General features: G+C 33.8%; 1 protein-coding gene across 1 annotated transcript in view; it reads right to left on the minus strand.

Moving 5' to 3' along the window:
* LOC143257680 (uncharacterized) overlaps positions 1-27,032 on the minus strand; it is a 62,009-nt gene extending 34,977 nt beyond the window's left edge. The window contains exons 1-11 of the mRNA XM_076516722.1: positions 26,841-27,032; positions 18,020-18,234; positions 14,641-14,815; positions 12,683-12,787; positions 11,017-12,418; positions 8,623-8,688; positions 7,717-7,833; positions 7,281-7,401; positions 6,661-6,785; positions 3,841-3,905; positions 2,226-2,395 (exon numbers count right to left, since the gene is read on the minus strand). Of these exons, the coding sequence (XP_076372837.1) occupies positions 2,226-2,395; positions 3,841-3,905; positions 6,661-6,785; positions 7,281-7,401; positions 7,717-7,833; positions 8,623-8,688; positions 11,017-12,418; positions 12,683-12,787; positions 14,641-14,815; positions 18,020-18,234; positions 26,841-27,032 (2,753 nt within the window). The remainder of the gene's footprint in view (positions 1-2,225; positions 2,396-3,840; positions 3,906-6,660; positions 6,786-7,280; positions 7,402-7,716; positions 7,834-8,622; positions 8,689-11,016; positions 12,419-12,682; positions 12,788-14,640; positions 14,816-18,019; positions 18,235-26,840) is intronic.
* Between the last annotated feature and the right edge of the window lie 290 nt (positions 27,033-27,322).

Below are 27,322 nucleotides of genomic sequence, written 5' to 3' on the forward strand. Positions count from 1 at the left end.
TATTAAAGTTTGTAAGTAAAGATGACACACGACATATAATCGATTTTGGTGTTTATACACATAAAACTAGGAATGCAGTTTAGTTGTTGTTTTTCATGGTGAGATTACATGAATTATATGATTTTTACTAAAGTTGTGGCGATACAGCGATACCATAGGATTACAGGACCGTGAAGCAGTGATACGATTATATCGATACATCGTCCAATGCGATACCATTTATGTTTTTTCAAGAAATGTATCAAATTTACAGTAAATGTTATAAGCCTTCTGTTGAAAAATATCATAATTTCTAATAAAATATTCTTTCTAAAATTAATAATTCAAAAAGGGAAATGAATATTGAATACTACACGTTGTCTTCATTTATTTTCTTAAAAACATTAGACGTAAATTAACATAAGTTAACAACGAAATGTATGGACAAATATTAACTTTTTTATTGTGCTTCTCTTACCACTAAGTTACTAAGTTGATCAAATCTGAAAAAAAAACACTTTAAAGTGTAAAATAATTAAGTAAGACGATGTTAATAATGTAGATAAATTACAGACAAGAGAGTAAAACTTTGTAACAGCCGTTGATAAAAGTTTAGTAACTAGATACGTCTCTCATCGACCATTATGATGAGATACGCACCGCTAATACTGACGTAACAGTTCATTGATAATATCACTCGAGTCACTGCCACGATCTATCTGCCAACAGATGGAGCCCACAACCCAATCAAGTGGGCTCGACGGTAAGCCTACTATTTAAGCTATAAAGTGAAGTTGACTAACATTACGAATCAAAATTCAAGAATATATCTTAAGAAGGACAGTTACAGGGACGTTTCTGTCATATTTTTTTTTTAGAGTTTGTAAACAACTAGTTCTAGTTAATGTTGTCCAATTGGTGAGTCAGAGATAAATCTCCGGAATTACGAAGTTAAAATCCGGAATTTGAGACAGCAGGCAGATAGTCCATAATGTAGATTTCCACGAGAAACATAACAACAAAGTTAATTTTAAAATATTAAATCACTAATTCTTATCACCATCTCCTCATGTCACATCTTGAACTGGTAAGTAATACTGAGTCACAATGTAAAACTTAATTATGTATTTTTAGGAAACTGAAACCAATTAATTGGAAGAGGTACTGATATTTTGTACCATTAAATATTATGTTTAACCATATTTATTCACAAATACACTGTACATAGACTATTTTAATGGCTATTAGCTATAGAATTTTATTATTTGTTGTTGCTTAATACTGGATTAACATATCAATGAATAACATTTACGTTGATGACGCTGCACAACAGAGTTTTTGCTTCTTGAACACTGTTAGGTGTTCCTTACAGATTTGTAGCTGCTGATCACGAAAATCACATCCAGATTTGTCCCTCACGTATGGTTTCATCGATATCTTCAGTTTTGCTACAATGGAAAAACAATATCAGGGTAACTGGAATCCGTCAATGCTTGCTGATTACTGTTGAACACTGCAACGTGATGCACCGGACATTGAATACAAACGAAAATCAGGAGCAAAACACTTTTAATTATGTTTAACGTAATAGCGTATTAGAAACATAAAGGCAATTAATTACGTTATTGCTGGTAAACAGTTAACTCTCTATTTATCAGAGTTCCTACGTGATGAAGCAAAACCAAAACTATATTTGTGCATACCCACCAGGTATCTGTCACAATCAGCAAAAACTTTTCAGGAAGCAAAACTTTAAAAAAAAAATGATATGCAGTGTTATTTTATCTTAAATATAATTATAGTGTCTCGCACTACAAATTTTCATATCTCAGTTTATTCCTACAGCATCACGATTTTCTAATCTATATTTTACTATGTCCGAACAAAGAACTCTTATTAGAGTTTTTATATTCTAGTTTTATAATCTATGACAAGACAAAATGAAGAATGTACTCATTTATCAGTTTTAGGCTCATTAAAACTAAATTATTTTACAGTTTCTTTGTTTTCTAATTGTGTAAGTATTGGATATAGTATACTGAAAGAGTAGGGATAATTTTTCTGGTATTCTTTTATTCACTCCATTTTTTAATTTTATTTATGAAACAATATTATTCGTTCCAGAAGTTTCCTTATTTTCCTGTTTGAAACGTTCACTCGTAAATGATTGTCAAAAATGTTCAACTTCAAATACTGGTTAATTCTAAATGAGAAGTAACTAGATGATAAGGCGAAGAAAAACATACGAATGTGGCACCAGTCTTAGCTTAGCAAAGGCACGAGGTAAATCGGCAGCAGTTTTTCTCAAACGAAGACCTCGAGCGGAGAGTAGTGTAATTATTAAATCACTTCGGTTACGATCAAACCACATCTGAACCCCGACGTCTCCTACGAAAAACGGTGGGAAAGGCTGGTCCTGAATGGGTAGAAAAAGAGTATCTATTTGAGTGAATAAAAATAATTTATTTTATTATCATAAAATGGCTTTAATATTATGTAATGTTGGTTGTTTCTCTTTTTAGATTTAGAAACATCTTTTGTCGTAAAAAGCACGAAACATACAATTAATAATATTGATACGAGATAAAAGAATATATAATCACAATAAGAAAAACATTTGTTAATGGTGAGTTTTTATGACATCTTTTAGAATCTACGTACGTAAGTTAAATTGTAATAATTATATGGACTCTGATTTGTTAATTCGCATACTGTTACTTCTGAAAACAAAAGTAGCATATGAAAACTACAGTTAAATTACGGATATAGTGTTAAAAAAGTGTAACAACAGTATGATTACGTATGTGCTGAAAGTGTGTTTATAAAAGTTAACACGTAAAGAAAAGATCGGTTTGTTCATGTTTTAACTGCTACGGTAAGGATAATTAAAAGTTTTCTTATTAAGATCGTCGTGTCTACGCTAATAGAAGGTTTGGTTTGTTTTTAGAGTATACCTATTTTGGTAGAGTCTTGTTTGTTTATATTCCATTCATTTTGTTAAACAGAAAGGAGACTAGTTTGTTACATTTTCCCTGCTATAGTAGTCTTGTTTACGTTACTTGTACTCTAGCTAAACAGGTAGAAAACTGGCTTTCTCAGATTATATCTACGCCATTAAATGGTCAAGAGACTTACTTACTTATATCTATTGAAGTAAAAACATAGAAAACTTGCTTACATAGATTATCTCTTTTTTTAAGTAAACAGGCAGAAAAATTTGATTGGTTAGATTCTATCTAGTCCAAGAAATATTCAGGCGGTCTGGTTATTTAGATTGTATTCACGCTCGTAATTCTATAACCTTGATTGCTTCGGTCATGTTTTTTTTCTATTATATAGGTAGAATACGTGTTGCTTAGACTGTATCTATTCAGGGGAAGAGGCAGAACACTTTATTGTTTATAATATAACTAAAACTATTCCAGTGAACAAACAGCAGACTTCCTTATTTATAACTACTCTTATAAACATACAAGAGAATGCTTTAGAAAATGTTTATGTAAGGTAATAGGTAGATCGTATATATATACATTGTGTACACGTATTCAATAAACAAAAATGTTATTCTTACTGTTGTAACTTGATGGATAAAGTGTTTGAATGTTATTTATTGAGCTCTGTGATTAACTTATATTGAAGGACTGACTAAAGTAATAGGAGAAATAAAATAAATATATTCCACGACTTCATTTTACAATATATTGCTAAACCTTAAACTAAAATTGAATTCAAGATATTATAAAGTAAGCTTTAAATCGAGCAAAATTGAATCCAACGTAATCCACACTATGTCCTGAAAACTTTCAATAACGACAAAGCTGCAAACACCAACTTATATTTGAGAGAAACATTCAGGCTTACAGGTGTTCTAGGAAGTTTTCGCCGGGTTGGAGACACTGGCTGTACATCCACATCCATTATCGGTTCTGTTGAACGAAAGTATAAATATTAAAGTAAGTGTTAAGAAAGTTAATACGTATAACTTAAAACAGACCATTATGAAAATTGAACTTAATTCGAAGTTTTAAGATAAAAGCAAGCATGTTTTTATTGTAGTGCTGTGCTATCTGCTGTGCCCGCTGTGGAGAATCGAACTCTTGACTTTATCGATGAGGTCTGTAGACTTACGCTGTCTGAGCATGCTCCACCGCAAGATACATAAGGAGATTACTGCAATAACATTTGTCATGGGTTTACTATCAATTTAAATCGTTACTATTACAAGATGACTCATATTGAGAAAAATTAAACTGTCACAAAGAATAAGTCAAGTGCCATTATTAAATGTATGTCTTACATTGGTTACAGTTATACTGATGAAATATATAATATAATACTTTTAAGTTTCTAGTTTTCACTAAGATAGTAGGTTTAACTTCGACTTGCCTTGAAAATGAATCAACATTAATAAAACTGTAGAGAAGTGTGTTTCCCTTACGTGTAGGGGTTGAAACGATTTAGTTTGTTTGGAATGTCGCTCAAAGAAAAACGAGGACTATCTGCGCTAGCCGTCCCTAATTTAGCAGTATAAGACTAGAGGGAAGGCAGCTAGTTATCACCACCCACCGCCATCTCTTGGGTTACTCTTTTTTGCCAACAAATAGTGGGATTGACCGTCACATAATAACGCCCCCACGGCTAGGAGGGCGAGCATGTTTGGTGTGACGGAGATTCAAACCTGTGACCCTCAGATTGCGAGTCGAGCGCCCTACACACCTAGCCATCACTGATCTTAAGACAAAAAATTACTTATTGACTCTTTATTAGATTCTCCATGTGCAAACATTTCACGCATTAAAGAGATCGCATTGACCCAGCATGGCAAAAGAATAGCCAAGATTTGGCGGTGGGTTGTGATGACTAACTGCCCTCCTTCTATTCTTATACTGCTAAATTAGGAACGGCTAGCGCAGACAGCCCTCATGCAGCTTTGCGTGAAATTCGAAAAAACAAAAACAAACAAACAAGTAAACAAAATCAAGTTTACCCTAGCCATAAGCAAACGGGAATTCGGGCACACAAAGATTTACACAATGTTTTGTGTATGAAGTTTATTTATCTATTTATTGACTCTTAGCATTAAAAATAGACCCTCGTTGTCTTTCAACTCGTTCTTTGGAAATCAGTTTTAACACTCAGATGGAATATTGAAAAAGACCCAGTTTTTAGGATGATAGAAATGATAGTTATAGAATTATTGTTGCTGTTATAAAACACAAAGTTGCACAACGGACTTTTTGTTGCATGCCCACGACGGGTATCGAAATCCAATTTCTATCGTTGCTAGTCCGGACCCCATATTTGTAGAAACGTTCAATAACATTTTTTGTTTGAATTTTCATACACGTGAGAATGCTCTCGAGTAAATTTTAAGCATACCGATAACATTTTAATGACGATAACTTTGTATTACGTACGTTAATGACGAAGTTAAAAATTAGTATACTCGTCTCGTGATATTATAAGAATAAACTCTTGAAATAAACTTCAGTTCATACAAAACTATCTTGTGAATCAACAGTAAAACTACAATAAAAATGCATCTAAACTCTCTTTATAAAATATTATGTGGACATGATAGACTGAACATGTATTTTTTGCTATCAATTGATAAATCATAAAAGAAGAAATCCGACATCTTGAGTACTTTTTATAAACCTTTCCTTCCGTCCAACATAGCTACGGTTATCGAGTTTCTTGCTTTGTGACTGGTCTATTTTTCGTCCTTTATAGTTTCATTGTATCCATAATACTATTGGAGAAAAAATGGTAGTGTATTCTTACTGTAACGTGAATGGTTGGAATGTTTTCGCTTATATTTCTATAATAAAACCTAGTCTCGGACGAATTTCTTAAAAAACTGAAAACATCTAACACTTGCGATGCAAAAATCAACTTCTTACAGATCTATACAATCTGAAGTAAATCTAAGAATACTTATAAAAATAGCTTTAGCTGTAGTATTAAGTAAACCAGATTAATAATTATTAAGATATCAGATTAGAGTACTAAGGTTATTGATCGCAAGGTTGAGGATTGAAGAAACACTTGTCATCTTTAAGCTTGGGATATTAAAGCTATTAAATGCCACATGAATAATAGTAGTCATATAAACGGCAAGTGTTCTAAAAGATTTTCTTTTTTTCTGGTCATTAGTTCTACTCTAAAAATGATAATGTATGTACCCTTTGGATCTTTTAACTTGGTCATTTAATCCAACTATTGCGTTAGTACCAAACATCATAGGCTCAGCATGGCCAGATGGATAAAGCACTCAACTCCTCATCCGAGGTTCGCGGGTTCGAATCCCCGTCACACCAAACACGCTCACCCTTTTCAGCCGTGGGGCGTTATAAAGTAACTGTTAATCCCACTATTCGTTAGTAAAAGAGTAGTCCAACAGTTGGCAATGATAACTAGTTGCCTTCTCTCTAGTCTTACACTGCTAAATAAGGAACGGCTAGGGCAGATAGCCCTCGTGTAGCTTTACGCGAGATTCAAAAACAAACAAACAGTAAATAAATAATATGTGGTGTGTGTTTATTGAATAAAACGAAATGATAGAAAATGCAGCAAAGGAAAAATTATTAACAAAAAAAACGTTTCGGCCCAATGACCTTCGTGCCATTGAATATATATTTTAGGAGAGAGAAATTTCGGAAAAAAAGTACAAGAAGCAACCTGGAGATAGCGTGAGAAGCGGTCTAGGTTTTCTTTGAATAGAGCTGGTCCCCAAAGCTGTTTTATGGTGAGATGTCTGAGCGGGTTCACTGGTTGAATACTTAGAACTTTTATCCTCGCCGGCCCTGAAATAGACATAATTTAGTAAAAGACACTGAAGGTGAATTTTTATAAGCAACGTTGTTTTTATAAGTTTTTGTATAATTCAGATATTATGATTTGATAATAACGGAATTATCTACAATATAATTATTTTAAATGCCGTAAAATACTTATGTCGATAAACTTTCTATTTCACCTCAACAAAAGTTTTTTTATCTGACGTTTTTATAAAAAAAACCCACCAAAACACCACTAATAAGATTAGCTGTTAGTTGTGAATATTTCAGATATGAAAAGTGACAAATGGTTCTCTTGTTTTACTAGCAATATGTGAAAAGTGTCAAATGATAGCCTTGTACTAAAAGACATAACATGTGAATTAGAATTAATGAAAGACAAAATTATTCGGATTTAAAAACAATGTCAAGCACTTAAATTTGTGTAGATTTCAACAGAACAAGGAATATTATGTTCATTTATTTTCAGTATTAAAATTTTATGTAATAAGAATGTCATACATTATGTTCTCCTTTTGAAACACAACTTCCACAGTGTCTCCTGTGTTCTCAATGATAGATGACACCTCCTCAAAAGTCTTGTCTATAAGAACTATCTCTGCCCATTCTAATATTATGTCCCCTGTGAAAAAAATCATTATTCTGTGAATCTATTTTTCTTATTAATAGAGTAATGTTATTATCATTGAACTCGAAATACAAATAAACTAAAATAAGGGGTTTAGGTTCAGAAAAACGACGTGAAATTATACCTCGATCACATGATCACATTTCGTGGGCATTGTTTTTGAAAATGCATTTTATTTTCTGCTCTGTACTTTAGGAAATTATGAGTTGTAAATACGTTACATCTAGTCACTGTATTTTATAAAACATTTCTCTATATATCTGTTTGTCTAGCTGTTTGGTTTGTCCCTTCAAACATTACACTCCAAACCTTGATGTATGCCCTTCTGGTCAGCCTGTCCACCAGGGAGAGTCCAAGCGACAGTGGCATATAACTTTCCGTCTTCAGCTGACTTTCCACCTAGTACTCGCATGCCGAAACCACGTGCTACAGGGAGAGTGAAGTGACGAAAAAAAGAAATAAAAAGTTGTAAAAGTACTTTTAAAGCTTATTGTTTTCCTATGAAAGATAGAAAGAAAAAATAATTAATACAAGTAACTGAAAACAAGGCATTGAAACATTAGACGAAAATGTGACGTAAAATAAGGAAAAGAAAAGTGTTGAAAGAAGGGGAAAATAAAGCAACACATAAAACACCCCTTTTACCTAGAGTTTAAACACCCCACAAAAATGTATGTTTTCTTCATTTTTCTTCTATGCTCCCCTTTAAGCAAAACTAAATTATTTTTTCACCTAATATATAATATAATTTTTAAAATAATAATGATGTGTGTGTGTTTCGTTATAGCAAAGCAACATCGGGCTATCTGCTGAGTCTACAGAGGGGAGCCAGTCTATCGAGGGGAACCGAGCCCCTGAATAATGATGTCACTTCCAAAAAAATCTGACAACCATAAGAAAAGAAGGCGAAGGAAATAAGTATCAGATAAAAGATAAACACAATAAATAATTGCTAAACTTCAACAAAGGTAAACTGAAGAGCATGATAAACAAAGTGAGAAAAACAAAGTTTTAATTATCTGTAAAAATAATTTGAATTTATTGCATTAAGTAATCAAGTCTTTGAAACAGTCAAACAATGCTGTATATTATTTTCATTGATCTAAACTGAAGAGAACAAGTACTCTTATTACTATCAAATCAATGCATAGAATAAAACAAAATAATATTTACTGCATTTTATTTACAAATGTAAAAATATTATACGTTGCTTACTTCTTGCTCCTGTGTCTGTTTTGTCTCTATGCAGACGAACCTTTTTTAATCGAGGCTTGGGTTTTACTGAAACCAAAAACACAGAACATTCTCAAAGTGAAGCCTAAAATATTATTTTTTGTCACTTACATTTTTTGATGAAACGTAAGATATTTCAACCACAATTTGAAGAAAAAATTTCTACTTACTTCATGGGACCAAAAATGAGAAATAAAAGTGAAATATTTTATTATTTATTATTAATCCTTGCAACTATATACAAGTTAGAGGAGTATACGTTTTCTTTACGTTAAAACATAAAACGAAAAATTAATTCTTAATTTAGCAGTGATGATTACGGCAATTTCGTTTCATGAACATTGGTTATGACTTTTCTTGGATTTACGAACGTCGTAAACTATACTAATTATAACAAAATATACATTCTTTAAAAAAAACTGCCAAAGAAGAATCAGTAGAAATAATTGTTTGTTATATTTTCTTCTTTAAGAATTTAAAACAAGTGAACAGATGTTTTTTACTATAAAGTTTCACCATGAGTGATTTTTTCCACTGTGGGGAATCGAATCCCTGATTCTTAGGTTGTAAATTTGAAGACCTAACAGAAAAAAAATATATTTCCGCTCTAAAGAGCACGATGTCCAAAAACAAATAGGTCAGTAGAAAATAGGTTAACAGAAACCGAACCGAATAATCCAAATGCTTTCGGAAAGCCAACTTTCTTTTACTATGGATAAAGGATAATTCACCCTTGATGAAGCAAAATACATTTTCCAAGCAAACACTCGATCTGTGCTATAGAAACTTGTTTGTCTGTGCGATGAACATATACCCCGTGTTTTAGCAGTTTGTCTCAGTGTCCAGAGACACGTTTTCGGCATGTAGAAAATGTCCCGGTTTTATGATAAAGACATCACAGTGTCTGCCACATCGAATCACGAATATAATAGGACTGCTTGGCTTTGATTATGTTTGTAACACGTACTATCCTGTCGTCAGACCCTGTCTGCGCTGGTCTCCATGTGAAAACGGTTAAAAGATAAGAGCTCACCAATACACCTTACACAGTCAGGCACTGAATTTTATGAATATTTAAGCGAAAAAAAAGACTCATACGTTCCATTCATTCTTCACAAAATTATGTCTAAAATGTTTATAAGTACTGCTATACCTGAAAGAAGTATGTTGGAAAATATGGATTTTGGAAAAAATACAGATATGAAGTAACCTATTTTAAGATGAAGTGGGTAAAATGAAAAATTAAATATTTTTTGGATGTACAATTTGGCTATGTTTGCTCATTTGTTTTGTGTCTATCACGAAAGAAGTAGTTGATATTATTTAAAAAAAATAGCGCGGAAAACTTCAATAAATTTAAATAAAATTAAAGAAAAGTTAAATTATTTCAAACTTGTAATAATCATTTTAAATATCTAGTCACCCTAGTCGTAAATAATATCAAAGACGTACGGTAGTTACAGTGGAATAGCTGTCTTCTGTTAGCGATCAAGAAATAGCATTAAAATATCATTCTTTAAACTTTTATGTAAAGATCTGTCGTATACTTAAAAATAAACCGAAGTTTAAATGGTAACGATTGAGTTGTTATTGAGCCATCATATTGATAACTATACGCAGGGTTCCACATGGTCAAGTGGTTAGTTTTTTACCGTTAAATCGGGGATGGCTAGCGAAGGTAGCCGTTGTGTAAAATTCAAAACAAACAAACTAGATGCTGGTATCTGGTATAACCAATACGTTATCCATTGCAATAAAGTATTCGTATCCCATTTTATGAGGAAAATGGGTTCTGAACAAAGAACAAAAGTGTCTTCTTGTGAAAGTAATATTGATAATAAATTAGGTTTTAGCATCGGAATAACATTACAAAAACACCAATACGTCCCAGAATACTTAGTAAATACAATAAATATGAGCTATTAGCGATAGAATATTAAGGAAAATACCGCTGAAATGGTACTTAAAATAAAAATACACGTTGCTCCAGTGTCAGTTGTTGCATAAGTAATTGCTGTGAAATGCTTCAGATAACATAACAGTGTTAGTGTTCCAGAGTTGTCTTACTCTGGTATTTTTGAAGCATTTATTTATGCAACCTATTAACTCCACGCCGTTCAAAGCATAGTGAACTTCCAGCAGATATATCATGTTAATATTCAAATCAATTTATGAAATTAGTACTGTATTTTAGGAAAAAAGACAACTAAATCACGAGACTCAAAAGATAATGGCAAATAATATAATAAATATATTTTACAAAGTTCTGTATAGATACTTTTAAAATAGTTTGTTTAAATGAATTTATCTAAAATGAAAGACATACTCTCTAATATCCATTTTAGATATAAAGATAACTAGAAACTATCATCTTACTTCTGAGTTTACTATCAACTTCATTAATAGCAATTTTAATGTCTTCACTCTCTGGGGCGGAAGATCGTCTTTCATGCAGGCCTTTCTCCTCAAGTGGCAGATTTAAAGAGTATGTACTGTGTCTGTCGCTCGAAGGAAGGAGTTGTAATCCTAACTGATTCTCTGGTACAGGGACAGGTGGTAAAACTCTACCAGTGCTGTGTCTTCTAGTAATCTCCTCATTTTGGGGATATGGGCTAGGAGGGGAGTGAATGTCTGGAACAGTTTCTACAAACACACTGGGGATGCTCTTCCTCAGGGACACATTTGGGTAGAGAAACATTTCGTGGTCTTCCAAGGAATAAGATTTGTCAGTAGATAAACGAATTAGTTCTTGTTCATCTGAAGAAATAGAGCTGTCCATTGCTCCGGCATAACTTATTGTTCTTTCTCTTGCAAACTCTACACTGGGTTTTCTGCTCTGTTGATGTTTCTTGGAGGTTCGTACCTCTAGTCGTTCACCACTGTAGTAAGGGCCATATAGTCTGTTATGTCCACTACGGTCACTAAAAGGTGAAACATCACCACTAACATCACTCAGTTCTGAGCTATCCGAACTATGGCGGTTAGCTATGTCAGTGCCAGCAAGAGACGAAGGAATTTTAGTTACATGATCAGTTAAGTAGTCGACCCGTCTGTTCAATGCTTCAACCGAACCACTAATTAATTCGCGAGATGCTATAGAAGATTTTGCATCACTGCGACCCAGAATATTCACTCGGTGTATGCTAGGATCTGAATCAGGTTCTTCCACGTAGTACTTTTGTCTCTGAATACGAGACCTTTTTCTTATTTTATTTCGTTGTTTTCTTTCGTCGACTTCGTCACGTCGGAACTCATCTATAGAGCTTTCAGATGCTGAAGAGTGGCGCTGTTGCGAAGAGTCTTTTTGATGATGACTGCTGGCAGAGCTTGTATACAACCCATGTTCTGTCTGACATCTTCTTGTCTCTTTCCGATACTCAGACGAAGGTCTTCTTTCTAATGAAAATTCTAAGGACAAATGCCCATCCTTTGAACGAGAAACACTTCTTCTCTCGGGTGAAGAAGTTCTGGAAGTGCTTCTACTACTACCTCGGATTATTTTAGACTCTTTGAAACATTCAATAGTTTTTTGCTTCTCTATTTGACTTGCTTTTGTTTGAAACACTTGTTTTATTTCATTGTCACTTTGTTGTAGTATAGGCAGGTCACGGCTATCCAGGCTAAAGCTCCTGTCAGATTCTTGTGCAAGACACTTACTTTCCTTCTTTTCTAGACGGATGGGAGGGCTTCCTTCTCGGCCAATTTTCTCTCCTAAGTCCACAGAAAGTTCGGGAACTAGGATAGATCCTTCCCTTCCTAATAGCTCCAGTCTCTGATTCTGAATAATTTATGAAAAGTAAGTAATATTTTGAATGCATTTGAAGCAGAAAATAAAATAAAATTTAAATTATTCAACGCTATTTCAAATGTTTAGATAATTCTGTTTAACTTATTATTCTTTTGTAGAAAATATTTCAGCCCTTTGTAATCAGTTAGGTCAAGCTAATATTTTATTTCCTACGTTTTTATTGTTGGTTTTGAATATTTGCCCTTAGTGATTTTTTATTGTGTGTATATATATATATATATATATCTAGCTTACCATTCGTCGAACTGAAGGAACACGATGCATTCCTGTCCCTGGTGGCGACTCTATACCAAGGCGATCTTGCTTTTGACGTCTTCGACAAAAGCTGCAGTTCCATTCCTGTTAAATGAATTAAACTTTGGCATGAAGGCCTGTTAATTGCAAATTGAATTAACGCCAAATCAGTACAACAGGATTTCTAAAACTAAGTTTTAGAGTAAAAATAACTGCCAGTTATCATCCAACATGATTCTTTTTATAAAGTTCATGAAAAGAAAAACGACTGACAAAGTATAGAACATTTTATTTATAATGTTCGAACATTTCGAAATATATTTATTCCATCTTCAGCAAAATCTGAAAGTAATGTCACAACAATATTTTAATTACTAAAATTACCTAAGCACTAGTTATCTTAGTCGTTACGTTTTCAGGTCAAAGGAAAGACAAAAACAACAAACAAATTGTAGATATTGTATACTTCGAAACAGTTGTGCTTTAAGTGTGTAAACTAAAATAATTTTATGTTAAAAGAAGTTTGTGAGTCATTAAGGGTAGGAAGAGATAAGTAAGTGGTTGGGTTTCACTACTTGACAGAACTGATCATCTGGTGGTACATAAATCCAACCGCTCATCCATTCTATTACATGTTGATATCTAGGGTCACAATATTTCGTATAGCAAATAATAATAAAATTAGCTACAAAATGCTCATAACAAGCTTTAATACATACTGATCTCATTCAGTAAGTTTAGTCTTAAGTGTTTTGAAAAAAACCCTTAGTTTTCGATGTATCTTACTTAATCCAGATAGTATTTGTACATGATAAGCAGGATAGACAATAAAAGAACAGTCCGCACCAGAAACTTGTAATCCATTATCGTATGTTTTGCTTGTGTTTTATTTAGTATTCAATCCCACGAAATAAAACGATCAACTTCTCATGCATCATGATGTCAACAGAACTATGTATTAAAACTTATGTGCAAGAGAAATTTATTAAACTTCTACTTTGTCTCTCGCAGCTTTGAGCTTAAAAAATCAAACTTCTTAGTATGTTTAACAGATGCAACTAACATGTAAATTATCCTAAGTTTCAAATATTTTATTAAAAGTTTTTGGGGAAGATTGTAACTTTCGTAGCTCAGTATTATATTAACGTAAACCCTATTATTTGCTAATTCGAGAAAAATATAAAATCATGAACGTTATTTTAACAAGAACGTCCTGGAATTAACAGAGTTTCCTGTTGGTTTTATTGGTCCGAAGGTACAAGTAAAATAAAAAGACATGTATATATATATATATATATATATAGATAGCGCGGCATGGCCAGGTGGTTAAGGCGTGAGGGTCGCAGGTTCGAATCCCCGTCACACCAAACATGCTCGCCTTTCAGACATGGGGGCGTTATAATGTGACGATCAATCCCACTATTCGATGGTAAAAGCGTAGCCCAAGAGTTGGTGGTGGGTGGTGACGACTAGCTGCCTTCCACCTAGCCTTACACCCCTAAATTAGGGATGGCTAGCGCAGATAGCCTTCTTGTAGTTTTGCGTGAAATTCAAAAAACAAACAAACGAACAAACAATATATATATATATATATATATATAAACTGTCTTCTAAGAATAAAATTTCACTGTTTACCTCATCAAATTAACAAGTAATTCAGTACTTTAATTTATACACTTTAAATACAGCCTAGAGAAACTTAATTTTACAAAGACTTTATTTAATGCGCATGCGTGAAAAATATCAAGATTTATATTCTCCCTATATGATTGTTGTTGTACAAAATCGTATGAAAAGTAAATAAAATAATTCAGTGTTATAATTTAATGTACGTTTCACTTTATTATGTTCTCTATAAAGTTTTAACGTTTTGATTTTAGATAAAATATCGAACTTTAGTTAGTTGAAATGGGAAGATGTGAAATGACGAAAGTCAAATGGTAAAAACCCAAACAAACCTGGTTAATGTCATTAGGGTCTTTGGAGTAAGAGGCACAATCTTCACAGACAAGTTGACTACATTCGTCACATTTGCGGCTTTGTTCGTTGCTTCCAATAGCCTTGCGACAGATTCTGCAGTTTTCTTGACTTGACGAAGCGACCTCTTTCACCGTCAAAGAAGGACTTCCTGAGCTAAAGGAAAAGTTTAGTAATCACATCCCTGTTTATCAAGAGACCTCTAAAGCAATTCATTTCTAAAACGTAAGTTCTTTCAATTTCAGAACATAGCTTCGGGCTATAGAACTGATGCAGAATAAATGAAATAATGATTGCTCCTGAAATACTGTGTCGACTCTCTGGAAATTAAAGAATAAAAACTATAAAACCAATAATGTCTTACAGAAATAAAACAAAACACTTCTTAACCAATAAGGTTTTACAAACATGAAAGCTAAGAAACATTTGACCAATAATTTCTTTAAGAAATGAAAACCAAAAACCACTTGACAAATAATGTTTTATAGAAATGAAAACTAGGAACCACTTGACAGGACAATTTCTTTCGAAAATAAAAAACAAAACATTTCACAACAAAAATGTCTCATAAAACTAACCAATCACAGATTGTCACGTACGTTACATGAGTTTGACATTTGAAATGCTGGCAGAAGGGCAATATTGTACCTCGACTTTCGTATAGAAACCTCCCAATCTGTTTTGTATAGGAGATAAAACGATTTTGATATGCAAGGTCAAAATGTCATAAATAATTTAATATTTCTAATATAGACCGGTTCTAATACGATATAAAGTGAAGTAGTGAAACATTGGAATTGACAGGGAAAAATCAAAACAAAATCTTTTTGCCGTTAGCCGTTTAATTGAATAATCCAATGAGAAACAGTTTATCTATATATTTGTATTTATCAGGAAGAGCGTTAGTTATTCTCTATAAAAACAGGATTTAAAATTTGTAGCACAATGATTCTTTATAACAACATGTCAAATACTGTAGCACTGAGTGGAGTCACAATCATTTTTAATTCACTGAGTTAAATACGTTAAAAAAAGTTAATCATTGAAATCGTCGCCTTTGCCGTGTACGTTAAATAGTTTGACAATAATGACCAAGACCATCATTTCGCGAATGGCTTGGGGTAGGGGTTTGTTTGTTTTTGAATTTTCATGCAAAGCTACAGGAGAACTATATTCGCAAATATAGCAGTTTAACAGTGGAGCTACTCGTCACCATGCACCATCAACTCTTGGGCTACTATTTTGCCATGAATAGCGGGATTGACCATGACTTTATAATGCCCACCGGGTCAAAGGGCAAGTATTTTTGGTGTTACGGTGATTCAAACCTCGGACTCTCGGATTACGAGTCGAACCCTCTAATCACCTGGTCATGCCGGGCATGTGTTTGTGAGAAGGATGAATTGACATTAGTTGGCTCTTTTCTCCAATTTCAAATTGAGCTGAAGAAGCTACGATATGGCAGTTGTTTATATATATATATAAGTTAATCCAACTTGACTAAATGTCACAGAGAAACAGTAATTTGAGGCCCACTCTCAAGGTTAGGACGGCGATAGCCTCTGTCGCCATCTTCACATGGTGCTCTAGATAAAGGTAGTTTTAAAATAACATTTCATATTGCTCAGTTTGTGTTACAAGTAAGCAGAGCGCAGATATAGTAGATAGCTCTGAATGTGTGAATTTTCTACTGTTTAGGTGAATGCTTAAACCGAGAGGCTGAGTACCAGTTTTTTCTATGGATTTGTGTAATAAGTGTTTTAAGATTTATACTCTTGTTAACAGAATCATGAGAATTGAAAAGGAAGTCGAGAAGATAAGCCGGTAAAGTTGGTTTCGGGTTTACTCTTAATGTCTGTTTTATGCAAAGTTATTATCAAATCTTAACTTTGATCGATTTGGTAAAGGAATTCATGATATATTCATATGTATGGGATTAGCAGGATAGAGCACATTTCTTACATTATATTTACAGAGTTCCAGATGTGATGTAGTTACAGTTCCAGCATTGGATGTTACACAGATAAGAATACACATGTCGTTTCAGTTTTTCGCAATATTTCATGGAAGATATCTCGTTTTCTCTTGGGTATCTGGCGATCGTTTTGTTATCTGAACCAAATCAGAATAAGTTTGAATTTTTCTAGGTTGTACAATAAAAAGAAACGTCACACTACAGATAATGTATGGATGCACAACACAAAATAAAATGAGTCGCTAATGAATACGTTTAATATTTTCTAGGACAAAAAAAAGACTTTTATTGACCCAGCCAGCTCATAAAGAACGAAGGAAAATGTGGGCATTGATCTACATTAAATGAAGAGCTATTAGTGTTGTCGTTTTGCTAACAACCGCTAACGAGCGAGTAGAGAATGAATTGCTACAGGAAAAATGACTATTTTAAACGAGGTGATTCAACACGGTTTCTAATTTTTAAAAACTTCGTACGTGATCATGTTCTAATGTGGTTTCTATCATTTCAGTGCCACCTTTTGTTCAAACCTAACTTTGGTCGTCTCCTCATGTCACCTCGTAAAACCTAACTTTGGTCGTCCTTCAGTGTCACCTTTCAAACCTAACTTTGTGCCACCAGTTCAACCTTGTTCAAACCTAACTTTGGTCGTCTCCTTCAGTGTCACCTTTCGTACAAACCTAACTTTGGTCGCCTCCTTCAGTGTCACCTTTTGTACAAACCTAACTTTGGTCGTCTCCTTCAGTGTCAACCTTTGTACAAACCTAACTTTGGTCGTCTCCTTCAGTGTCACCTTTCGCACAAACCTAACTTTGGTCGCCTCCTTCAGTGTCACCTTTTGTACAAACCTAACTTTGGTCGTCTCTTTCAGTGTCAACTTTTGTACAAACCTAACTTTGATCGTCTCCTTCAGTGTCACCTTTTGTACAAACCTAACTTTGGTCGTCTCTTTCAGTGTCAACAAACCTAACTTTGTCGTCTCTTTCAGTGTCAACTTTTGTACAAACCTAACTTTGGTCGTCTCCTTCAGTGTCAACTTTTGTACAAACCTAACTTTGGTTGTCTCTTTCAGTGTCAACTTTTGTACAAACCTAACTTTGGTCGTCTCTTTCAATGTCAACTTTTGTACAAACCTAACTTTGGTCGTCTCCTTCAGTGTCAACTTTTGTACAAACCTAACTTTGGTCGTCTCTTTCAGTGTCAACTTTTGTACAAACCTAACTTTGGTTGTCTCTTTCAGTGTCAACTTTTGTACAAACCTAACTTTGGTCGTCTCTTTCAGTGTCAACTTTTGTACAAACCTAACTTTGGTCGTCTCCTTCAGTGTCAACTTTTGTACAAACCTAACTTTGGTCGTCTCTTTCAGTGTCAACTTTTGTACAAACCTAACTTTGGTCGTCTCCTTCTCGAATTCTTCTTCTTTCTGCCACACCCTTTCGATAATGGATCGTTCTTCGGCAGTCAGACGTGCCAGTTCTTCTTGAGGGGCTCGGTAGTTTTTTTTCCGGTCCCTTCCCTCTTGAAGACCGCTGGTGATCTGTCGTAGCTTCGTGATTGCACTGGGTCGCTCCGACTCCTCTTCGGACCCGGTCTTCACTATCTGTGATAGTAGAGACTAGGTCTTATGAAACATTTCATACAAATACACACAAACTTATATATATACATAGATACATGAATGTTTATACTTTTTCAGTTTTATATCTAATAGCTTGTATTGAAAAGTGTGTGTTTTCTTATAGCAAAAGCCACGTCGGTCTATCTGCTGACCTTACCGAGGAGAATCGAACCCCTGATTTTAGCGTTGTAAATCCGTAGACTTACCGCTGAATTAGCGCGAGGCGTATTGACAAATACTGTCTCCCACTTATTCAGGTTTATTTAAAAAAGCGCTACGTTTAAGTATTTGCTGAAAATATAACCACAAACACAAATATGTTTACTACTTTTCAACATTAACACGTATTGGCAAAAAGCAAAGCACATTACTATGTTGATCCAAGTAAACTTGTCGGATAACCTTTTATACAATTTAAAGCATAAAGATATGTTTTAGAAACAGACATTGTGTCATTATTTATGTTTGAAACATTACAATACAAAACACTTAAGGAAAAGAGAATATGCTGTTTATATGTGTATAATTAAAAAAATTGCAGTCACGACTTTTGTCGTTAACCTACAACTTTTAAAGGTTATCTATATATATATATAATTAAAAATTGGCAGTCAGTGTTGCTGCCATTAATCTACACCTTATAAATGTTGCTCATATTTATATAATTAAATGAACAGCTAGTGTTCCTGTCTTTAATAAACATAAATGTAGCTTGTATTTATACAATTAAAAAGTGTTAGTCAATGTTTCTGTTTTCAATATACACCTTATAAATGTTATTTATATTTCTCTAAATAAAAAGAGGTAGTCAGTGCTCCTGTTTTTATGTATACGTTATGAATGCTACTTATATTTATATAATTATAAGGTGGCAGTCAGTGTTCTTGTATTTAATCTACACCTTATACATACTTTTCTAGTCACATTACTTAAAAGTGGCAGTCATTGTTCCTTTATAAATGTTATTTGTATTTATATAGTTAAAACGTAACAGTCAGAGTTTCTGTCGTTAATCTACACCTGATAAAAATGTTGTTTCTTTATACATATATATAAAGTGGCAGTCAATGTTTCTCTTCTTAATTTGCACATTATAAATGTTCTTTTTATTTATACAATTGAAAAGTAACTGTTACTGTTTTTCTTGTAAGTATACACTTCTTTTAGTTTTCAGTGTGTCAAAGTTTGTCATTGTGCTTTATTTCCACCCAGTGGCACAGCGGGTATGTCTATGCACTCACACCGCTAGAAAACGAACTTCTATACCTTTTGTGGTTAGAGCACAAATCGTCCATTGTGCAACTTTGTTTTTAATTTCACATAAACTTTACGGTATTATTATAATATTTAAAGTTTTCATTTTGTTCTTTAACTTAACTGTTTTAACGTTTCTCTTCTTAGTAGTTTTGTAGAAAACCGCTACACAGGTTGAGTATGTGTATTATAGCAAAGCTGTATCGGGCTATCTGCTGAGTTCACAGAGGGAAATCGAACCCCTGAGAGGGTGAGTAATTATGGCCTTTTAAATTCAAGTAAAACTCTAATATTCATTATAAGACCAGTGAATCTTCAGTATTAAACTCATAATATATGCAATTTAGAGCAAACCTTCAGAATGAAACTCGAAACAAAGTAAATCTTTATTACTAAAAGTAATCTTTTAGTATTAAGCTAGAAATGAGTCAGTGTAAACATTTTAGTATTCACGCAATAAGATACTGTAAACAATCAATATAAAATTAGCTGTAAGACATAGAAAACGTTTATATAACACTAACAATAAATTACAATAACATTAAGCATTAAATTCTCAATAATACAAAGTCGAATTAAACCTCAGAAACCTCACAATAAACACTTAATAGTAAACTCGTGATAAGCCACAAAAAACACTTTTGTGTTCAACCCATAATAAACTATAGTAAACAGTTACTATTAAACCCACAATGAGTCACGTAAGAAGATCTTTCTTATCACACAGTAATTTTACATTCAAATTTAAATCCATATTGGACCACTTCCACAAAACAATACTAAGATATAAGTGCACTATCAACATATAGTAGTAATAACTCCTTTGTATAAATCCACTATAAAGACAGTAACTTTACAATAGAATAGTTACAATCACAGAATGATCAGTAAATATTTGTCTATTGTTGGTAGTGAAGTGATCTGAAAAGTTTTGTAATGCTATTTCCTAAGGATTTTCAATTATATAGTTTTTATAAATCCCTAGAAACCGTATTTTTATTTTGTCTGTGTTACACAGGTTATCTAGGTTCTGCTCATTTCTAACATAAAACCCTGACGTATTTACCTAATTAAAAGACTTATAAAAAGTATCCTTTGGAAATTAGAGTAAAGTTGGTTTGCAATTATAACGAATGAATTACCTAAGAAATATATATTCCAATTTAAATATAGAGAATCTTCTAAATATTACGTTTTTTTTACTACAAATTGAATTTCGTGCAAAGCTACACGAGAACTATCTGTAATAGCTGTCCCTAATCTAGCAGTCTAAGACTAGAAGAAAGGTAGCTAGTCATTACCACCCACCGCCAATTCTTGGGCTACTATTTTACCGACGAAACAGTAGGATTGACCGTCACATTACAATGTCCCAACGTTTGAAACAGCAAGGATGTTTGGTGTGACCTGCGACCCTCAGATTACGAGTCGAGCGCCCTAACTACCTGGCCATGCCGAGCCATAGATTTGATGGACATGCATCTTTTCTAGTTATAAAATTAAACTGCGCTGACTGGCTTTGTGAAATACTTCCAGAAATTAGTAGAATGTTTTAGAAATATATGATCGCATTTTTTGAAGAGAAATATTCACACAATGACATTGCTGACGAATATAGAGTCAATCAACAGAGTTCACCGACGAAAAGACTCTTCGTTCTTTTACATAGGAATGGAAGGAGACTCATATAGAAGAGTATTAAGTACAGCAAAGGTTCTGAAGTCACATCCCAAGCCATCAAGAACCAACGTTTTTCTCCTTAAAGTGAAAGCCACGATATCGGAGGACAACTTTTGAACCTTCCTCGCCCCCATCTGAACAAAAACACAAGAAACACAGTTTTGTGATGAAGCTGGACTTACTTTGTGGCACCATTAACAAGTTAACAAACCAAGTTAAAAGTTTAACGTCTACCAACAACTCTTCGAATTATTTTCATATGAAAGATGACCGAAGAAACTGTAGCCATGGCAATCTGGTTCGATCATTAGATTTTAAACTTCCTATCGTCTGCTTATGTGTGCGCTTGGAAGTTACAACTCTAAGACTAACGTAAAATTACCTAAGAGAAAACAACAACACTGAAATTGCAGTTCGACTAAAAATCCCAGTCTTGACCATAGCTGTAAGCCCTAATTAGAAAGCAGGATAAGTAACTAGAAATTAATAATAAGGTAAAATGCGAGTTTCATTGGGAAAGGTAGGTAAAGACAGTCACTTTAACTTACAATGTGACTTCCATCAATTAAGGTTGAAAGTCATAAAAAAGCAAACGATTTTCAAACAAGACCTGCATTATAATTGTAATTTCTACGTAAAAAAATACTAAACATATTTCATTTTAGACATTGAAAAATTCCACTTCTTGCAGTTGGTGACTATTTTGTTTATAAGGTCAGATAAAAGAAACGGAACCAAAGACAGAATAACATAGTCTCATCTATCTGATAAGCAACTACAACGTAATATGAATACTGCATTTAGAAACTTTATTTAAACTATTTAGATCGTCACCTGAGTGACCGGAACATGACTGGAAAGACCATGCAGCATGGTGTAAAAACACGTGTAGGCAATGATGTTCTATTGCAGAAATTATGTCGTTGGTGTAGTGTAAGATGGCCCCTCAGGGAGCATTTTACCATAAGCCACTCATCATAAAGCAACTGTGCGTTATAAAAACAAAACAAAACAAAAAAGGAAAAACAGTTGTTTGTTATTAAGAGCAAAGCTACACAAATGATTATCTGTACTCTGCCCACCATGGGGGTCGAAAACAGTTTTTTTAACAGTGTAAGTCGCAGGCATACTGCTGTGTCATTGAAAGGCAAAAAAAACAAACAGTAACTTGAACTGTGTTTCTTTTACATATATTCGGCTTTTAATAAATCTGCATAGTTTTAACTCGAAACAGTTAAATTTTCTAAAATATCTTTGTTATCTGAGGGCAGCGGGTTCGAATCCCCGTCACACCAAACATGCTCGCCCTTTCAGCCGTGGGGGCGTTATAATGTGACGGTCCATCCCACTATTCGTTGGTAAAAGAGTAACTCAAGAGTTGGTGGTGGGTGGTGATAACTAGCTGCTTTCCCTCTAGGGACGACTAACGCAGATAGCCCTCGTGTAGCTTTGCGCGAAATTCAAAACAAACCAAACCTAAAATATCTACTTTACAACAGTCAAAATTAAAAAGTGATAACCTGAGATATAAAAAAAAAAAAAACTCATGCATTGATAATTCATATTCACTCCTGTCCGATAGTGAAAAACAGTTACGTACAATTCACTGTGGATGACAGCAAGTCACAGCTAATAATATACAGGAGTCCGTCTTACTTCATTTTGTCCTACTTGTACGTTACCAAAATGTTAAAGAACTTTAGTATTTATTCTATAAACAGTTTAAATCAGTTGTTGTTAGTGTAACAGTTTGAAATATTGGAATCTTTTTCGTTAAATAGTTAAAATGATACCATTGACATTAACCATACAAAGTCATTTAACACATTTACAAAATTTCAAATTTTTGATTATTATGTTTTCTGCGAATTTTTGTAATCTTAGGGCGTGATTTAATTTGTCTTTTTTATCAGTATTCGTATACGAAAAGTTAAAATGTGTAAAACTTTGAAGGTAATATGAAAGACAACTAAATTCCACAGCTTATTTTTTCGCCTAAGACCGAATAAAATCTTTACCCATCTTTTCCAAATTAACCAGGCCCGGCATGGCCAGGTGGATTAAGGCGTTCGACTCGTAATTTGAAGGTCACGGGTTCCAATCCTCGTTGTACCAAACATGCTCATCCTTTTAGCCGTGAGGGCGTTATAATGTGACAGTCAATCCTATTATTCGTTGGTAAAAGAGTAACCAAAGAGTTGGTGGTGACGACTAGCTGCCTTCCTTCTAGTCTCACACTGCTAAATTAGGGAAGGCTAGCACAATTAGCCCTCGAGTAGCTTTGCGCAAAATTCAAAAAGAAACAAACAAACAAACCAAATTAACCGGGCTTTCTGTTATTGAATATGCTTCAAAAACAGAATAACTGCTGTGTGATGGGAAATAATCAGGCTCTAAAGGACAGAGAATATATTTCTTTTACACTGATAACAGTGTTCACTAAAATGATTTTTAGACATGCTTGCTAATGGCATTTTCCTAAGGAAACACAAATTTATAGCTAACAACGACATCAAAAAGATCTTTTGAAAGAAGCAGGTGCGGGTTGTCCGAATCTTACAAAAACGAATCTTACTTCTCTCATTTAGTTATGAAAATAGATCATTTTTGTTATGTAATAACAAAGTTCTGTAACAATGTTTTACGTTGCTATTAATTTACTTCACTTACTCGACTGTTTTAAGCCTTAAATGCGTTCTTAGTTGTAATTTATTTTTCCTACTTTTTATCGTAAAAATCTTTGCAAAAAATATTGTTAGATTGAAGTTACATTTGTTGAAAGGTTTTAAGAAGCAGTGAAATCCATGTTTGCTTACTCGCGGCGTAATTCGTAATATTTATGGTTATTTGCTGATTAGTTACTTTATATTTTATTCAACGTTCTCCACTTATTTACATTGCGTGTTTACGATAAAACATTCAAACATTAACTAAAAACAGTAATCAAATTCATCAAAGGAATGATTTTCAGTGCAAAACCACTTTTATGTATAAAGCTTTTACATTTAAAATATATAAGTAAAATTAGTTGAGTAAACAACTTTGTACAAAACTTAATTATTCCGTGAAATGTTTTTTCTTCACATTCGACTTTCATTCTTTGTTTTTAAAAGAGAAATGTAGTGAAATAAACTAAACTAATTGAATTTCTTATTTAACTCTTAGGGAAGGTGCAGTTGTCGTCAAGGGTAACAGTGGAGGGTTAGATCCGTATGCCAGGATTCTATATCACTCCTGTGTGATCCTAAGGATAGTTTCAAAGCGTGGTGACAATCCGTTCAGATATAAGCGGACAGACATACATAGGCTTTTCTCAATTAATTATTTAAGTTAATCGGAAACAAAAATAAAACTTGCTGAATAGGCGTACCAGCTCAAAATTTCAACTAATTTCTCAGTTCTACTGAAATGTATAATGCCTTTCAAAATAATATAGAGACCAAAAACAAGCTTGTAAACAAAACATCAGTCTTATCTGGACTGATATAGAGGTAATATATTCCGTAGATGATTTCAAAACGATCACAGTCTAATGCTTTGTCTGTTAGCTTGTGTAACTACGAGTATATTTACTCTGATCACTGGTGAACAACAAAATCGATACTTGTAAATTTTGTAATGAATCTGCAGTTTCTCATACCTATTCGTGTATGTACGAGAAACACAGAGTACAAGAACACATTGGAATTAGGTACCTTTACCCTACGATTGCGAGGATAATATCTAAAGTATGGTTACTTGATGGTCAAAAATTTGCCTCACATGAAAAAATCAAACCGCCCTGATCAGAGCTGTAAAATGCTTCCATAAACGTATGGGTAAATGTGACCTTATTTTCAGAAGTTAATACTGTGGTTACGAAAAAGAACCTTTTGGTCCATAGTCAACACTCTCATGAAGATCAACACATCTTCTACTATACTGTGAACTCGATAATAAGCAATGATTTAAACTTGACAAAAGGTCACAAGTTTACAAACACTTCAATCAGTAATTCGAAAACGATAGCTCTTTTTATGAGAAATATGGTGGAACACCTGAAATGAAAACAAATACCTGTTCTCTCCCTGTGAAACTCCAACAAAGTTTGATACATTTGGGCCAACGTAGGTGTATGCTTGTTGGGTGGGCGCTTCCTTTTGGTAGTTTATTCCAATTATTATGTTTGGAATAGCTTTTTATGATTTAAAGTTTATATTAATTTTCAGATTGCTTAAAAAATCGGCTATTTATGGAAGAAAATTATTAATAACACACAGAATCACGGAAAAATTATTTTTCAAAACTCAAATAAATAGCTTACGTTTTGTATGTCACAGTATCTACTTTTTATAATTTATAGTTGCTTCATGAACACCTAGTTGTAATATGTCATAAAAGGAAAACCAAATACTGTTCTTAATGTGTGAAAAAAGCCACCAGTAGAGAAATGACGAGAGACTAAATGCACAGTTATATAATTCGCTGAATGCCTTAAAAACTATATCAAATACAGATAAAAGTTTCTGACATTAGTGCTGCCCGCATATAGATTAAAAATCTCAAAATCTTAAAAAAACATTTCAGAAATTCGTAAGTAGGACATATCCTCAAAGGAGATTAACGTGCGTTTTCAAGTTAACTCTTAGAACTAAAAACGTTTATCATTTCAAGGACAGAATTCCAAATCTGAAAAGGTTATTTGTTGTGTACAAGTTTCAACGTAAACACTGTCTCAAGAAGCGCATAAAATCTATCACTCGACCGTTAAACAACCCGGCATGGCTTGGTGGTTAAAATACCCGACTCGTAATCTGAGGGTCGCTAGTTCGAATTCCTGTCACACTAAACATGCTCGCCCTTTCAGCCATGAGGGCGTTATAATGTGCGGTTAATCCCACTATCCCGTTGGTAAAAGAGTAGCCCAGAAGTTGGCGGTAGGTGGTGATGACTAGCTGCCACCCCTTTAGTCCTACACTGCTAAATTATTAACAGTTAGCGCAGATAAGAAAAACAACAACAAACAACCAAAACAGATCGTTAAATAATGATATAATAGAGCATGCACAGAAAAAATAGTGTGAATTACTTCTAATTTTACGAAGTGTTCTTTCAATGTAATTGTAGATTTTAAAGAACAGCTTTCCTGTATTAGATAGAGCTGATGAGGTATTGCGGTTACTGTTTTTGGTTTTTTTTTAATTTTGCGGAAAGCAACACGAGAACTATCTGCGTCAGCCGTCCCTAATTTGGCAGTGTAGAACTAAAGGGGAGGCAGCTAGTCATCATCACGCATCGTCAATTTTTGGGCTACTCTTTTATCAACCAAATAGTGGGATTGAGCGTCACATTATAAGGCCCCTACGGCTGAAAGGGCGAGTATATTTGGTGTGACGGTGATTCGAACCCACGAAACTCGGATTACGAGTCGAGCGCCTTAACTACCTGGCCATGCCTGGCTTATGCAGTTTCTGATAAAAGAACTTTCCCGATTAGTAAACTGAAGCTATCTTTAAACCAACAACGGTCAGCTCATCCTTTGCATACGAATCTATAAAATGTTTGAAAAATTGTTATTATTAAATCTTGTGACGTGTAAACTTCTATTTAATCGTAGACCTAAGAGATTAGCTGGGTAATGGAATGATGCGCAAGACGTGTAGGACAACATTTACATGGTTGTCATCCAAAGATGCTTGATCCCATGGAAACATCACTGCAGGGCCATTATGGAAGTAAATTTTCAAGTTGAAACTGAAAATACTTTCTAAATGTAATATAAATGGTTCTTCGCTACAATAAATCTGTCCTGGTAGATAAGAATCATTGCTACGCTGAAAACAGGCTGAAGTAAACGGATCTTTCATTATTCCAGCGGAAGAAAACGAATGAAATCGTCGCTACACACTGAGAAAGCTAGACATGCGGAAGTAAAAAAGTCCTAATTTAGCTTGTTATAGTTGTTTATTTCGTGTATTTGAGTATGGGGTAAAGTTATTTCTTTAGAAAAAAACGTTTACTCCAGTTAAGGATTTGTTTTAATATGTGCCAATATTAATGTTTGATTGACGTTATCCAATAATACAGAGCCCAACGTAGCTAGGTGATTAAGGCACTCGACTTGCAATCTGAAGGTCAGGGGTTCAAATTCCCGTCA

Source organism: Tachypleus tridentatus, chromosome 7 (genome assembly GCF_004210375.1).
Source record: "Tachypleus tridentatus isolate NWPU-2018 chromosome 7, ASM421037v1, whole genome shotgun sequence".
NCBI lineage: Eukaryota > Metazoa > Arthropoda > Merostomata > Xiphosura > Limulidae > Tachypleus > Tachypleus tridentatus.